Source organism: Eptatretus burgeri, chromosome 15 (genome assembly GCF_056783735.1).
Source record: "Eptatretus burgeri isolate ZD-2024b chromosome 15, Ebu_testis_v1, whole genome shotgun sequence".
NCBI classification, from domain to species: Eukaryota; Metazoa; Chordata; class Myxini; order Myxiniformes; family Myxinidae; genus Eptatretus; species Eptatretus burgeri.
In genome coordinates, this window is record NC_140975.1 from 4,448,426 (window position 1) to 4,465,133 (window position 16,708).

Below are 16,708 nucleotides of genomic sequence, written 5' to 3' on the forward strand. Positions count from 1 at the left end.
TTAATTCTCCACAAGGTGAGAATGACTGTGTCCTCCTTACATTCACAAATACACAACCACTGTCTCGACATCACTCACCGTAAGATGAATGAGCAGAGACCAACCACCAGGGCAGTGTTAATACTGTAAACAAGGGGGAGGTGGGGAGGAGCGGGCACAACATTGGAGTTTGATCAGGGTGTCGGTTTGCTGGTTACATCATTATTCTGGTGCACCGATGTTACTATGTCATGAATTGGTACTCAATGGCCAGGCCGAGCCATCCTGCCCGGTCATTAACCGTTCAATCTTGAACCTCCATTAGGAAGTGCGAGTGCACGAGACAACCTAAAGTGTGGGGAATGCAGACAGGTGATAAACTTGCAACGCGGACATCTGACCTTGAGCCACAAGAGGGACATCCACGTGACGATTTCTGTAGGTTGTACGTTTCTATTGCCATTGATCTTAAGTCTTATTGGAAATTCCTCTCTGAATGTGGAAATGATATGTAGAAAAGAGAATTCGGTTTTCAATACAGAACAAAGAATTCAAAGGAATTTCACGTTGGATCAACTTCGATCGAAATTTGTTTTGTGTTTTATGAAATTTACTTTGAGGTCACGGTCCCTGTTTGGCAGCTCGGGGTCACCGCCCCTGTTTGGCAGCTCGGGGTTACGGTCCCTGTTTGGCAGCTCGGGGTCACGGTCCCTGTTTGGCAGCTCGGGGTCACGGTCCCCGTTTGGAATCTTGGCATCACGGTCCCTGTTTGGAATATTGGGGTCACGGTCCCCGTTTGGAATCTTGGCGTCACGGTCCCCATTTGGAATCTTGGTGTCACGGTCCCCATTTGGAATCTTGGGGTCACGGTCCCCATTTGGAATCTTGGTGTCACGGTCCCCATTTGGAATCTTGGTGTCACGGTCCCCATTTGGAATCTTGGGGTCACGGTCCCCGTTTGGAATCTTGGGGTCACGGTCCCTGTTTGACAGCTCGGGGTCACGGTCCCTGTTTGGCAGCTCGGGGTCACGGTCCCTGTTTGGCAGCTCGGGGTCACGGTCCCTGTTTGGCAGCTCGGGGTCACGGTCCCTGTTTGGCAGCTCGGGGTCACGGTCCCTGTTTAGCAGCTCGGGGTCACGGTCCCTGTTTGGCAGCTCGGGGTCACGGTCCCTGTTTGGCAGCTCGTGGTCACAGTCCCTGTTTGACAGCTCGGGGTCATGGTTCCTGTTTGGAATCTTGGCGTCACGGTCCCTGTTTGGAATATTGGGGTTACGGTCCCTGTTTGGAATCTTGGCATCACGGTCCCTGTTTGGAATATTGGCGTCACGGTCCCTGTTTGGAATCTTGGCATCACGGTCCCTGTTTGGAATATTGGCGTCACGGTCCCTGTTTGGAATCTTGGCGTCACGGTCCCTGTTTGGAATCTTGGGGTCACGGTCCCCATTTGGAATCTTGGTGTCACGGTCCCCATTTGGAATCTTGGGGTCACGGTCCCCGTTTGGAATCTTGGGGTCACGGTCACTGTTTGACAGCTCGGGGTCATGGTCCCTGTTTGGAATCTTGGCGTCACAGTCCCTGTTTGGAATATTGGGGTCACGGTCCCCGTTTAGAATCTTGGCATCAAGGTCCCTGTTTGGAATATTGGGGTCACGGTCCCTATTTGGAATCTTGGCGTCACGGTCCCCGTTTGGAATCTTGGGGTCATGGTCCCCATTTGGAATCTTGGTGTCACGGTCCCCATTTGGAATCTTGGGGTCACGGTCCCCATTTGGAATCTTGGGGTCACGGTCCCCGTTTGGAATCTTGGGGTCACGGTCCCTGTTTGGAATATTGGGGTCACGGTCCCCGTTTGGAATCTTGGCATCACGGTCCCTGTTTGGAATATTGGGGTCACGGTCCCCGTTTGGAATCTTGGCGTCACGGTCCCCATTTGGAATCTTGGTGTCACGGTCCCCATTTGGAATCTTGGGGTCACGGCCCCTGTTTGGAATCTTGGGGTCATGGTCCCCGTTTGGAATCTTGGGGTCACGGCCCCTGTTTGGAATCTTGGGGTCATGGTCCCCGTTTGGAATCTTGGGGTCGCGGTTCCCATTTGGAATCTTGGTGTCACGGTCCCCGTTTGGAATCTTGGGGTCACGGTCCCCGTTTGGAATCTTGGTGTCACGGTCCCCATTTGGAATCTTGGGGTCATGGTCCCCGTTTGGAATCTTGGGGTCACGGTTCCCGTTTGGAATCTTGTGGTCGCGGTTCCCGTTTGGAATCTTGTGGTCGCGGTTCCCGTTTGGAATCTTGTGGTCGCGGTTCCCGTTTGGAATCTTGTGGTCGTGGTCCCTGTTTGGAATCTTGTGGTCGTGGTCCCTGTTTGGAATCTTGTGGTCACGGTCCCTGTTTGGAATCTTGTGGTCGTGGTCCCTGTTTGTGCGATTTAGACCTCGGTTTGTGCGACGGAGACAAATTCTGTTGTTTCCACATTTTATCTCAATGAGGGAATACCCCGCTCATGTGAAGCGAAAAGTGAGGTTCGCCAATCGTTTCACGTTGTCTGTCTGTCTGTCCATGATCGAGGAACAACTTAGTTAAATTGAATGTGATATTTTGAACACGAATCGGTGAACAAACCTGTAGTTTCGCTACTACTTTGGCTCTGAATTTGTCCCGACAGCACATGCACAGAGAGGAGATAATTAGTATTATATATATATATATATTTCTGCCTGGCATTCAAACTTACAAAATAATATTGAAATATTACATTATTTTACATCATCTCGACCAATCAAATTAGCTTCTCGCAGACCCTGTCCATGTCATTTTTCTCACGATTGCGCTCGGGGTAAGGTGTTCCGTGAACTCTCGAGTTCAAGTTCAGAAGTTCACATCAAACATTTGAATTGTGTTCGATTTGTGTCCCCTTCGTGCCAATTGTGCTGATTTTGGGTTCCATCCCAGCCCCGACCCTGCAGCTCAAAGGGCCCATCCTTCGACTCATCTTCCTCGAACCCGGGCCCACTGGAGTCCTCACCAAGCCGTCTACACATTCAGGGACTGCAGCACGCTTCCTGGTAGCATGCTCTGAGAAGCAGGCCCAGGTGGTGACACTGAGCACAATGGCTATCGCTTTCAAGCACAATGTCACGGAGACTTCCTTTGTCCTGCATGCGGACATCGTCATGGTGGCCGGCTCTCCTTGCCTTGCTGTTTTTTGTGCCAATGGACACATTATGGCTTTCAGGTGCGTATCCACTCGTGTATCGATTTCTAGCGGGGGGGGGGGGGTACCCGGTGTTGCTGAGTGCTCTTCTAATCATGTTGGCATTGTGAAAAAAAGTCTTCTTTTTTTCTATTATTATTTTTTGTGGGGCCAAAAACACTTCCCGACACCCACGAATGAATGTGGTCAGGGATCATTTCATGTTACCTTTCACAGGCCGACAAAGGCTGCGGATTTGAAAAAGCATAGGATGCAGGAATAGATTAGGATGGGATGAACGGGTGGTGAGGAATCGGTAGGGATGGGATGAACGGGTGGTGAGGAATTGGTAGGGATGGGATGAATGGGTGGTGAGGAATTGGTAGGGATGGGATGAACGGGTGGTGAGGAATAGGTAGGGATGGGATGAACGGGTGGTGAGGAATAGGTAGGGATGGGATGAACGGGTGGTGAGGAATAGGTAGGGATGGGATGAACGGGTGGTGAGGAATAGGTAGGGATGGGATGAACGGGTGGTGAGGAATAGGTAGGGATGGGATGAACGGGTGGTGAGGAATAGGTAGGGATGGGATGAATGGGTGGTGAGGAATAGGTAGGGATGGGATGAACGGTTGGTGAGGAAAAGGCTAATTGTAATCACCCGGTGGTTCATAATTCATAATCACAGTTATACTTCATCCCAGAGCTCTCACACAGTTTGTTGTTTGTGTGTGTGTGTGTGTGTGTGTGTGTGTCTGTGTGTGTGTGTGTGTGTCTCAGTGTGTTTGTCTCTGTGTGTGTGTCTGTGTGTGTGTCTCTGTGTGTGTGTGTGTGTGTGTCTCTGTGTGTGTGTGTGTGTGTGTCTGTGTGTGTGTCTCAGTGTGTTTGTCTCTGTGTGTGTGTCTCTGTGTGTGTGTCTGTGTGTGTGTGTGTGTGTGTGTGTGTGTGTGTGTGTGTGTGTCTGTGTGTGTGTGCCTGTGTTTGTGTGTGTGTCTCTGTGTGTTTGTGTGTGTGTGTGTGTGTGTGTCTCAGTGTGTTTGTGTCTATGTGTCTGTGTGTGTGTCTCTGTGTGTGTGTCTGTGTGTGTGTTTCTGTGTGTGTGTCTCTGTGTGTGTGTCTGTGTGTGTGTCTCTGTGTGTGTGTCTGTGTGTGTGTCTGTGTGTGTGTGTGTGTGTGTGTGTGTGTCTCCGGAATGTAACCTATTTTTTTTACCATTTGAGCTTTGTCATCAACTTTTCAACAAAGTTTTACTGTGAGACTATGGAGAAGACAAATTAATAATTTGGTCAAAAGGTCAAAGGTCAACGTCACTAAATCATCAATGTTCATCCAATTGACTTGAAATTTTAAGAATTTGCATATTGTGTTACTGAATTGGTTGACCAATCAAAAGCTACAACCCGATTGTCTTGTTGTTTTTACATCAAAAGGTCAGGGTGACATAAAATCGTCAATTTTCATCCGATCGACTTGAAATTTGAGAGCGTTTGTATTTTGGGTCACTGAAGCCAATTGGTTTTGAGTTCAAAATGTCAAGGTCGCCTAAAATCGTCAATTTGTTTTTGTTTTTGGGGTTTTTTTTACATCAAAAGGTCAAGGTGACATAAAATCGTCAATTTTCATCCGATTGACTTGAAATTTGAGCAGCGTTTGTATTTTGGGTCACTGAAGCCGATTGGTTTTGAGGTCAAAATGTCAAGGTCGCCTAAAATCGTCAATTTGTTTTTGTTTTTGGGTTTTTTTTAGCTGCTTTCATCATGTTTAGCATACGGAGGAAGAATTCCGAATAAGAAGCGCATGTGGACGGGCTTTGCTTTTTTCAGATGCTTACTCAAGTTTAAATTTGGGAAGGAACCACCAAAGTCACCTCCTGGAGATAATCAATACACCCACAGATATCCTCAGTCCGCATCTTGTTCAGCTTGTGGTGACACAATCTCATTGTCACCTACTCATCTGTCTCTCGCTAATCTTCATTTCCGTTTTTGTGACGTTTTCCTTCTTCATACGTCAGCAAGGCGGTTTCTTGTGCCAATTCAGGTTGTAATCACCTTTGGCAGCTTCACGAAGACATTCCCTCTGAATTAGCCAAACAGCTTGACACGTCGATTATCCATCGGCCACCACCTGATGGTCAACACACCAGGAGGCACGAAATTTTTCTCTGCACATACTGTGGTGGTTATAGTTGGGGCAGCACCTGCGAGTCTCGGTTCCAATACCCAGACTTGCATGTTGGGAAACAAACGGCGAAGATCATGTGAGGATGCTGATACCTCGTCCATTGACGAGGCGCATTGACTGTGAAACACCAACGTGTCTTGGGAATCGTGTACAATGATTCATTGATAGTCTGGAAAGGAGTGGAGATAGATTCGAGATTCACACCTGGTAAAGGACTCCTCAGGTAGTTTATAAAGGTTTAACATTTGATCAGGAAGAGGATCATTTCAAAGTGCGCTTGTAGATCAGATTACAGCTGGAGCTGTTACAGAAGCCTTCAAGGGCCTGGACAATCCCCATCAGTCAAGATGAAATTTCTGAAACGGTTTGGCCTCCGAGTTGATTGTCTATGAATGTGATGCCTAAAGGCCGGACAGGTGGCACTGAAAGCTTTATCTCCTTCCGAAGGGACCATCTGGCTCACCCCTCTGATCTAATTTGTTTATAATTATCATGAGGAAGTTCAGTCAACCAAACTCATGGGTCTCTATCGGCCATGATCTTTCTTGGCTGAACCACATTCCAACGTTGGCCTTGAAAGCCATTTGCCGATTGGGCGTCCTCCATCATGCAAAGTCCTGCAAAGGCACACCAGAACTCCTATCCACCTGCAAGGCCTTCTTCCACAGCTTGATGAAGTACTGCTTTCCCCTCTGTACTGGCTCTCCTACCTCACATCTTGCTCACCTTGACACTGTGGAAACCAAGGCCTTCAACATTATCTAAAACCATCAACCGTGAAATCTCGCGAGTCGCGAGATTAGTGACGCGAGATTAGTGACGCGAGTCACGAGGGACCAATCACAGAGCACGAGCTCGCAGCAGGAGAAAAAGACGTTGATGATGGATCTACGAAAATGGCTCAGAAAAGGAAAAAATGCAAGTGACGAAAATGAAGAAGATGATGAAAGGCATGTTGTGGGAGGACGAGGAGGAAAAGACGATCATGTCTGAAATACCGACAGAAGCTGGCCAACCTGGCCAAGCCAGCAACGTCAGCCCTGCGGCTGTAGCCCCAGCACAGACAGCCGAGTTTCCATGCTCGGCGGCGGCCTCGGGGTCGGGTGTGACTGTCAAGCCGCTTCCCGATGATCTTGGAAGTGAGAGACCGAATCAAGTTGTTCTACAGCGGTACCCCGGCCATCTGTTGCAGAACAAGAGTCACTCGTTTGTGTCCTCGTGGTACCAGACTAATGAATGGCTGGAATACAGTGTTCAGACAGATGCAGCATTCTGCTATCCATGTAGGAAGTTTAACACCACACGTGGCCCAGTGGACTCTACTTTCACAGTGCGAGGCAACCGGAATTGGAAACATGCCGTTGAGAAAGGCAGGGGGTTTCACAAACACGCAACTTCAAAGGAACATTTAACTTGTGTTTTGAGGTGGAAGGAGAATGAGAGGCGCATCGATTGTGGTAAGGAGATTTCCACACTCCTCAATGCTGACCAGCTAAATAGAAACCGGTACTATGTGTCTGCTCTTAGAGATGTTGTGGGATTTCTCACCAAAAATGAGATACCTTTTAGAGGGAGTCTTGATAATTTTGAAGATATGTCAGACAGGCACAGTGGGCTCTTCTTCTCGCTTTTAAACTACACACTGAAAAAAGACACCGAGCTCGCTGAAATGATAAAGCATATCCCACGAAACGCAAGCTATACTAGTCCGGAAATACAGAATGAAGTGATCTGCACATTGAGTAATGTTGTGACTGATGCCATCGTGGAAGAAGTAGGCACATCGTGGTTTACCATCAAGGTGGATGGGACGAGGGACCCCACTGAATGTGAGAACATATCGATCATCATTCGCTTTGTATCGGCATCAAATGAAGCAACAGAGCGTCTACTCACAATAGCTACAGCCGACGCTGGAGATGCAAAAACATTGACAGACATAATAATTGCGGAGCTGACAAAAACAGGACTTGACGCGTCAAAAATATTAAGTCAGGTGTACGACGGGGCTTTGGTAATGGCTGGGAAGCACGGTGGGGTGAAAAAGTTGTTGCAAGAGATATTGGAAAGAGAAATCCCCTATGTGCACTGCTTAAATCACCAACTCCATCTGGTAGTTATCCACGCACTGGCAGCAGAGAAAGCTGTCACTGATTTCCTCGAGGTTTGTTGTTGCCTGTACAAATTCTTCAGAAAGCCCACTGTTGCTGCACAGTATAAAGGTGAGCGGTTAAAACGACTTCTTGATCAAAGGTGGACGGGACATTTAGCCACCGTGTCTGTGATCATAGGATCTTTTAAGGATATCACATCCTTACTGTCGGAGATTGATGCGGAGCGCGCCTACGGTGCAGAGATGAGGATGGAGGCTATTGGGCTTTTGGGGGAAGTCTCTGGGCCTGCCTTCATGTTCATTGCTATCTTTGTACAAAAACTGCTGATGTTGTTTGATGGCCCGAACAGACTCTTGCAGGCAGAGGACATGGCAGAGCACACACATTGATGAATCACCCTTCCTGCAAAACACCGGGATTATCGTTTATAGCTGGCTCGGGATTCAAACCCAGGATAGACGGCTTAGATGTGAGTGCGTGCACCTCCAGAGTCTAAACCGTCCTGCAAGCCCCAAACGTGTAAACAAGTTCAACCAAACCGTGGCCGAGTAACCTCTGAGTGAGGGAATTGCTTTGTGCAGTTACGTCTTCCGGTAAAAGTGATTTTGTTTTTGAAGCTGAATGGTCACTCGCATCGGATGGAGACAATCTGGAGAGAGAGAAGAGTTGGTGAGTCGATCAAGGGCCAGACAGGTGGTGCTTAAGGTTAATGGCCCTGGACGGTGTTTGGCTCGGCGTGAATTGTGGAAGCACCTGCGTGCCTTGGCTCCAAAGCTCAGACTTAGCTGCTAAGTTGTGAATAATACATGGTTCATTATCGTTATGAATCATTGATATTTTCTGTATGCAAAGGCCTTGCTCATGGGGAAGGGAAAACGATGCAGATGATTTGAACAGCCAGCATTGCATGGCATCATCATCATCATCATCATCATCATCATCTTCATCATCATCATCGTCATCGTCATGTAACAAGATCTGTCAGGATAGGTCGTCGGACTTTAGGAAGTCCTAAATATGTTTTCCACTTAAAGACTCGGAGATCGTTCGTGTCTGTGAATCACACCTTTCGAAGGTAGTTGTTTTGTGATGTACGAAACACATCGTTCCCTTTTTGCTTGCTTTCCAGCCTGCCAAGCCTGCGGCCCCTTCTGGACGTGTCGTTCTTCCCGGCCGCTGACCTGGGAGCAGCGCGCACCTTCTGCTTTGCGGATGGGGGGCAGGCGCTCTACTTGTGTTCACCCACAGAGATCCAGAGGATCACCTGCAGCCAGCAGATGGTGGAGAGGCTGCAGGTGGCTTTGTTGGTCCTCATGTTCACCCGTGAAGATTGTTTTCCTCCAAAACCTAAGAGGATGATTCATTTTGCCAACTGTGCCTGGAAAAGTTAAACTTATCTTTGCATACTTAGATCTTTAAGCTTTTCCACGAGCCTCGATGTCTTTGTAAAGCTATTAGGGCACTCGTGAGAGTGCGTACCTCCTCCACGTAATACCTGATCCATGAGAATATATCGGGCCCATTACATTTTTGAGATATCATGCTATATATCGGTTTTGGCCCCATCTCTCAATGGTGAAGAATCACTTTAAAAAAAGATATCCTTCGCACAGACAGACAGACAAGAAAAAGATGTGCAAAGAACAGTAGTTTCAAAATCCACCCCCCACTCCCCTCTCTAAAGGTTTCCATGGATACATCAAATTGTCTATTTCAGTAAGATTAAAATTGACAATTTTAATCAAAGCTCAGGTCAATCGGATGTAAATTGACGATTTTTCAGATTGAAATTGATGATTTTCGATCTTTGTCCTGGAGTTGACCTTTGACCTTTTGATGTCAAAAACAGTTGGTTTCCCAATTCAGTGACGCAACATGCAAATCCTGTTCAACGTTGAAGTCAATCGGATGAAAAATGATGATTTTAGAAATTTGACCTCAAAATCAAGATAAGAGGCTTCTCAGTTGAGACGACCTCTACAACTTGGTAAAGTTCCATGATGATCGGTTTGGAATTGTGACCTGTAGGCGATAGACAAGCAGACAGACAAACAAATAGACAGACAGAATAACAAAATCGACTGATCTTTGATTTTGATTTTGCAAAGGAACAAACAAACAGAAAGGAGTGAAAACATAACCACCTTCACCTTCGGTAGCAGAGGTAGCAATGATTTATTGAATTGTTTCTAATCACGGCTATCCTCTGTCTTATGACAACATGAGGTTTTTAAAGATGAGTAATTGAGTGGGTGAATCAAGATGACGTCGTGACCCGATTGTATAATTGTTCCTGCAGGTCCTTTACACTGCTCATGCGACCCTTTTGAGAAACACCTTGTGCTATTGACCTTTGGCCCAATTGAGAAACACCTTGTGATATTGACCTTTTCTTTGTTTGTGAACAGGACCTGCTTGGAGAGCTTTTCGTGCCAGTGCAACCCCCTGAAGCCCCAGTGCGTGGCTTTTTCAAAGGACTCTTTGGGGTTAACAGTACGTCACTTGACAAGGAGGAGATCTGTAAGTGGCCAACATTTGTCTGTTTAATAAAATGGACTTTCCCTAAACCAGTGGCAACATGAAGTCAGGTTTCCGGATGAACCTGCAGATTCGCAATCTGGGTTGATGAAGGAGTGTCACTGAAGCCACCACACTGACGGAGTGGGGTGGGCAAGGTTGAGGGAATGAGGGGCAGGGGCGTAACTGCTACTTGTGACCCCAGTGGTAGGTCAGGACATATCTTTGGATTGAGTGTGAGATTTTCGAACCATCGACACACTCTCATGCTCACCCTGAGATGACGCGTGAAGCTCTGGCCTGTTTTGTCTTTTTGCAAATTGTCTCAAAACGAAGCATCTGTGGATGTCCACGGACAAAATGTCACAGTCACCTGTCCAACTATTCCATGCACTTCCTTTGCACTTATTCCTCAATGGGAATCTTCAGCCTGTTGGTTAGTTCGTTCGTTAGTTGTATGTTATTAACAGCCGAGATAACACCCCCACCCATCTAAGAAACCCCAACCGTATAGATCATTGGGTTTGTAAGAGAGCCATCCGTAGAAGAGTGGTGCAAAAACATGCAATTTTGCATCACTCACTTTGTGTTGTTGACTGGTTAGTTATATGGACGAGGCTAACGAGCTTACTTATCAATAACGAATTTCAGGAGATAAAAGTAGAGACAATACCAGAAATATATTATTGTGACACGATGAAGTGATAGTAGAACATGTGATGAAGGCTTCAGTAATAGCAGATGGACGACCCGTGTCTCGTTGTGGTTGTACAGTTGGTGAGGCGGCGTGTGGCAAGCCGGCCCGAAGCTTGGCACACCACATTCCGGGCACCGGCGGCGTCGAAGGAGTGCGATGCTCCGCTGGGAGCACGGCGGCCGAGGTGGCTCGAGCACGCATGGCGCTGGACGAACGTGGCCAGAGGCTCGGCGAGACCGAAGAGAGGTCGGCGGCCATGATGGCCAGCGCTGAGAACTTTGCAAAACACGCTCATGAGGTAGTCTTCCACACCAGCAACTACACCTTCCATTTTATTGATTTATTCAAGGGTTAAGGTTCAAGGAGTTGCTTCGTCATGTGGAACAGCATCCGGGACAATAATGCAGACATGTTGAACAAATAACCACTGGATATGGGATTTTAACCACGGGCTCAGATAAGAACAGGAAATCGGTCATCCCCTTCATTAGTATCCAACGCAAGGGTATGGGGTAGCATCATTGGCTGAGGATGCGGCTGTGCCGATGATGCAGTGCCCTCTGCTGGTTAGGGCAGAAATTTGTAATTTGTTCATGGTGTCCGCGATAGCTGGCAAAACGAGTACCCCTTGAACATCCATCCGAGGGACGGCACACACACTTTGATGAATCACCTGTGAACCACCAGGATAACTGTTTGTAGCTGGTCGAAACGAGGCTCGACAGCTCAGTGGTGAGTGTGCGTACCTGTCTAGGCCATCCTGTGAGCCGGTCAAATCCTGGCAGACCTTTGAGCTTTCCTCGTCTATTTCATCCCGAGTACCTGCCATTTATCCTTGCCACACTCCACTTTCTCCTTACAATGTCTTCCCTGTCACCCACCACTCCAGCTACTTCTGTACAACAGCGCTTTTCACTTCTACGTCCATGTAGCAAGGAAGAAACGCACAATTAATTAATTCTTTCTCTGCTCCATCCCCATCATTGTTCTTCATAATCAGATAATGCTGAAGTCACGGGAGAAGAAGTGGTATCAGCTGTGAAGTCTTGATGCCCATTGGGCCTCAAAACCGGTGGTTTGTTGCAGCACAGGCTCGACTCCGCACGGCGAATGGCGCCATTTTATAACCTTCGCTCGCTGGGCAAGACCGCCAGATATCACAAAGCACCGGCTTCCATCATCTCGTGGCAGTGGCTGCACACCTCCCCCCAGCTCCCCCAACCTTCCCCCACCACCTCCAACCTCTCCCCACCACCCCCAACACGGTTCTTTGCACTTCTCTAATTTTGTTGCATTTTAACTGTGGCACCTGATTGTTCAGGAAGTTGTGCTGTAGGTTTGATTCCACTCACCAGGCTGTTCGGCTCTTCCTTCTTGGTATACCTTGATCAGTGTTGGATTCATATCCAGCACGCTGTTTGCACCGAGATTGCTTTATCGTCCAAGTGTGTACTGCAGGTCCAGGTTTTGCTGTCTGGTAGCAGAGTGTGCAAAAAAGGCCCAGTTTCATTCTCGGTTATTTTCATTCCACCTCGTTCCGCTGTACAGGTGAACACACTTTTCATGGTTTCACACAAATCAATAGTTCATTTGTTATTCATGTAGATATATTCTGAGCGGAGTGTGAAGATATTGCAACCGGTCGTGTAATGATTCTTACGAGGTAGTTGTTATGTCTTGTTCGAGTTTAAAGGTTCCATCGCATCCGGTACATACAAATAAAAGTAACAATCCCATTATTCAGTTCTTGTAATTGTATTTTTCGCTCCCTGCAGCTTGAATGCTTGAAGGTTATCCTTTGGATTTGGTTTCTGTAATTGGATTTATAAATCCCCAGGTTTTTACAAACCCATTTACAAGTGTATTTCATTACATATCAATAAACCATCATGCCATGCTTTGACCTAACCACGGGTTGGACCCAGAACTTGGTCTAACCACGTGTCGGACCCAAGCCTTGGCCTAACCGCATGTCGGACCAAAGCCTTAGCCTAACCGCATGTCGGACCAAAGCCTTGGCCTAACCGCGTGTCGGACCCAAGCCTTGGCCTAACTGCGTGTCGGACCCAAGCCTTGGCCTAACCGCGTGTCGGACCAAAGCCTTGGCCTAACCGCATGTCGGACCAAAGCCTTGGCCTAACTGCGTGTCGGACCAAAGCCTTGGCCTAACCGCATGTCGGACCAAAGCCTTGGCCTAACTGCGTGTCGGACCCAAGCCTTGGCCTAACCACGTGTCGGACCCAAGCCTTGGCCTAACCGCATGTCGGACCAAAGCCTTGGCCTAACCGCGTGTCGGACCCAGGCCTTGGCCTAACCGCATGTCGGACCAAAGCCTTGGCCTAACCGCGTGTCGGACCCAGGCCTTGGCCAATCCCCAAGTTCATTTGAGAACTGATGTTGGAAGAAATGTGGTTTTCACATCACCCGGAGCTGTCATGAATCACTCCGACGAGGATTGTGAGACGGTCCGATAAAGCAAGCAATGAAACGTGGACATTTCCGATGAAATATGATGATTGAATCGTGGTCTATTATAATTATCATTAATTATCAAACATTTCAATTTGTTCACAAGCTTGCAAATTTCGAAGGTATTATTTGCAGTTATTATTTTTTTTTTAACGACTCCTGTATTTCTTTGTTCTCGTAATGCCTTCAAAGTTGAAAATGCATTATTTTATATATTTATTGATTAAATACGTTCATCAGTTTTATGTTTTTCTTTACACGATTGCGTTGCTGCTGCTGCTGCTGCTGCTGCTGCTGTTGTTTTGTTCACTGCTCCGAGTAGTTGTAACACACTGAGTGTCCAATCAGAATGTGACTGAAAGCAAACTTGATGATGTGTTTGTGATAAATACAATCGCCATGTAAATAAGATTGCAAAGGTTTTTTTTAATTTAATTTTAATTTCTTTCTGAAATACAAACCAGGCACAGACCAGACTTACACTAACGAGTAATTTCATAAAAGAGTTTATTATATCCATCTTTGGCATGTGCTGTTGCAGACTGCGCAAGCTTTGCTCTGTAAAATGCAAAGGAGTACTTTGAGAAACATCCATATTTTCATTCACCCATCGAAAGGACCATGACCAAATGTCTGTAAGTTTGATTCGGGGGAGGGAATGGGGGTGAGGGAAGAGAATTTGGTGGGGGCGTAGATTCTTCTTTCCTTATTGTTCTCCCTTCTGTGTCCCCAGTTTGACTTGGGTTCGGTTTAACTAGTTAAATCAATATTAACTTTCCAACTTCTCTTGCCGTCAGTCATTGTGTTAGACCGACCCGAGATGCTTTTCCCTCGTGAGGTGCTGATTAATTCGACCATCATAATTTGAGACCATTGAATGGGGTGGTGGGCCTGGGATTCTCGAGTCCTGAGTTCAAATCTTACTCTGCCATTGAATTAATACAAGGTGGGGTTGACTCAGCCTGTCATCCTTCTGAGGTCGGCAAATTGAGTACCAGCTTGCTGGGATGATTGAGCCATCCGAGTATCCTGCGTCGGAGTGGCGACCCGTCCAGGATTGTGCCCAATAGCCCAGGAGATTGCTTAGGCAGCACCGACACTCTGTACAGAGTATGGTCCTGATGGATGGATGGAAGGGGAATGACCGTCATGCATGACCGTTTCCATCACGTTCTCTGGTACAACCATCGAAGAGTAGGCGTGAAGACCTTGTCAGTAAGAAACATCAATGTTGAAGACCCCAGAGTCAGAACCTGCTTCCATCATGCTGTCCTGGCTCATCCGTGTTATTATGTGGCGCTGTATATTCGCAGCTGTACAAAATGCCTTTGGGTCCAACTGTATGTTTTGTTGTAAAATAAAAACAGCTGTGGTTCGTGAATACCGGTCATTCATCTCAGCTCGTTATGGTTGTGTTCTGTGACCTTTGCTCACTTGCTGACTGCCCGGACCTATGCATTTTCAGGTTCTGAGACGTAAGTGCGACGCATTTATTCGTCTGTCCCCTCGCGCAGAGGACAATTGCCCTCGCCAGAGGAGAGACCATCACATTTGGATCCATTTGGTACCTGCAAAATCGAAGATTTTTCAAATATATTGGTTAATCGATTTTGTTATTCTGTCTGTTTCTTTGTCTGTCAATTGCCTACATGTAGGTCACAATTTAAAACCGATCTTCATGAAACTTCACCAAGTCGTCGAGGTAGTCTCAACTGAGAAGCCTATTGTTTTTGAGGTCAAAGGTCATCTCGACCTTTTTTTTATATTATTTTTTTCTCGGGTTGGCCCTGTGAAGCTTAGCCCAAGTCTTTCACGAACCAGCTTCCCAGGCCGAATGTTCGACTAAGGTTAGAACAGGAATTTGGAATTCGTTTATAGCTCACCTACTCTTCGTGAAGGACACCGTGGGATATTTAACGTGCACTAACTAATTCCGGCAGACGGGACGCTGGTTTAATGTCCATGCGAGGGACGGCACACGTATTGGTGAATCACCCTGCCTGTGACACACCGCGATTACAGTTTATATCCGTGTCGAGATTCGAACCCAGGCTGGACAGCTTCGAGGCGAGTGTGCATCACAAATGGGGTTATGTACCGAGTAAAGGTCACAATTGGGCTATAACGGTGTCAAAGGTAGTATGCCTCGGCAGGTCAGCACAGTTTTGGCGGCACATGGAGGACCAACAGCATATTCGGCAGGTGGTCATAATGTTTTGGCTCATCGGTGTATAAAACCAGCATGCTGAAAGGCATAATCACCACAAAGGTAAACATGAGGGGAAGTATGGGGAGGATGTTGTGGAGAGTGGGCTGGAGATGCACGAATTACTGGGGGAGTGGAAGGAGGCATTTGGAAAGCATGGGCTGAAGATGAGTATGGAGAAGACTGAGGCGATGTCGGTTAGGAAGCAGAGAAAATATATAAATACCGGGTTAGAGGGGAAGGAGATCGGTCAGGGAAATAGGTTTGGGTATCTGGGAGGAACAGTAGGAGAACAGGGATGGTAAGTCGGAGGCAGAGGTGTGGAGGAGGATTCAGGTGAGTGTGAATGCGTGCAGGATGAGGGTGGAGGGAGTAATGGCAGACAGGAAGGTATCAAGGAGATTGAAAGGGAAGGTTCTGATGTCATGTGTAATGCCGGCCTCCCTTTATAGATTAGATCTAATTTCAGAAAATAATTCATTTTAAGAACAAGAGGCATTTTTGAGTAGAAGTTGGTGTCATGCCTATCAAACCGAATTTAGGGTCGCTGAATCCAATAATCGATGGAACAAAACGAAATTTTAAAGTTAAAGAGGGCAAAACGCCAAAACAAAATGGCCACCAAAACAATGAAAAAAGACATTTTCACACGATTCCCACTTTTGTTGAATATAATATAAACAGAAACACACACTATTTGCATATGCAATATCCCAATGGGCCAACTTATAGAATCTTAGGCACTGTGTTGTACCCCAGCACAACGTTGGGCCCACCCTACAGTATCTTAGGCACTGTGTTGTTCCCAATCATAACTTTGGGCATACCCTACAGTATCTTAGGCACTGTGTTGTTCCCCAGCACAACTTTGGGCCCACCCTACAGTATCTTAGGCACTGTGTTGTTCCCCAGCACAACTTTGGGCCCACCCTACAGTATCTTAGGCACTGTGTTGTTCCCAATCATAACTTTGGGCCCACCCTACAGTATCTTAGGCACTGTGTTGTTCCCCAGCACAACGTTGGGCCCACCCTACGGTATCTTAGGCACTGTGTTGTTCCCAATCATAACTTTGGGCCCACCCTACAGTATCTTATGCACTGTGTTGTTCCCCAGCACAACTTTGGGCCCACCCTACAGTATCTTAGGCACTGTGTTGTTCCCCAACACAACTTTGGGCCCACCCTACAGTATCTTAGGCACTGTGTTGTTCCCCAGCACAACTTTGGGCCCACCCTACAGTATCTTAGGCACTGTGTTGTTCCCCAGCACAACGTTGGGCCCACCCTACAGTATCTTAGGCACTGTGTTGTTCCCCAGCACAACTTTGGGCCCACCCTTCAGTATCTTAG

At 47.1% G+C, this 16,708-nt stretch overlaps 1 protein-coding gene across 5 annotated transcripts in view; it reads left to right on the forward strand.

Moving 5' to 3' along the window:
• The window catches only part of LOC147011351 (syntaxin-binding protein 5-like), a 197,496-nt gene extending 182,965 nt beyond the window's left edge, over positions 1 to 14,531 (forward strand). For 4 of the 5 annotated variants that reach the window (XM_085858353.1, XM_085858352.1, XM_085858354.1 and 1 more), the window contains 5 exons: positions 2,929 to 3,211; positions 8,597 to 8,762; positions 9,876 to 9,987; positions 10,759 to 10,979; positions 11,682 to 14,531. In XM_085858353.1, coding sequence (XP_085714479.1) covers positions 2,929 to 3,211; positions 8,597 to 8,762; positions 9,876 to 9,987; positions 10,759 to 10,979; positions 11,682 to 11,723 — 824 coding nt within the window. In that variant the 3' untranslated portion in view covers positions 11,724 to 14,531. The remainder of the gene's footprint in view (positions 1 to 2,928; positions 3,212 to 8,596; positions 8,763 to 9,875; positions 9,988 to 10,758; positions 10,980 to 11,681) is intronic. The other variant, XM_085858355.1, reaches the window with a different exon arrangement.
• Positions 14,532 to 16,708: the final 2,177 nt, after the last annotated feature.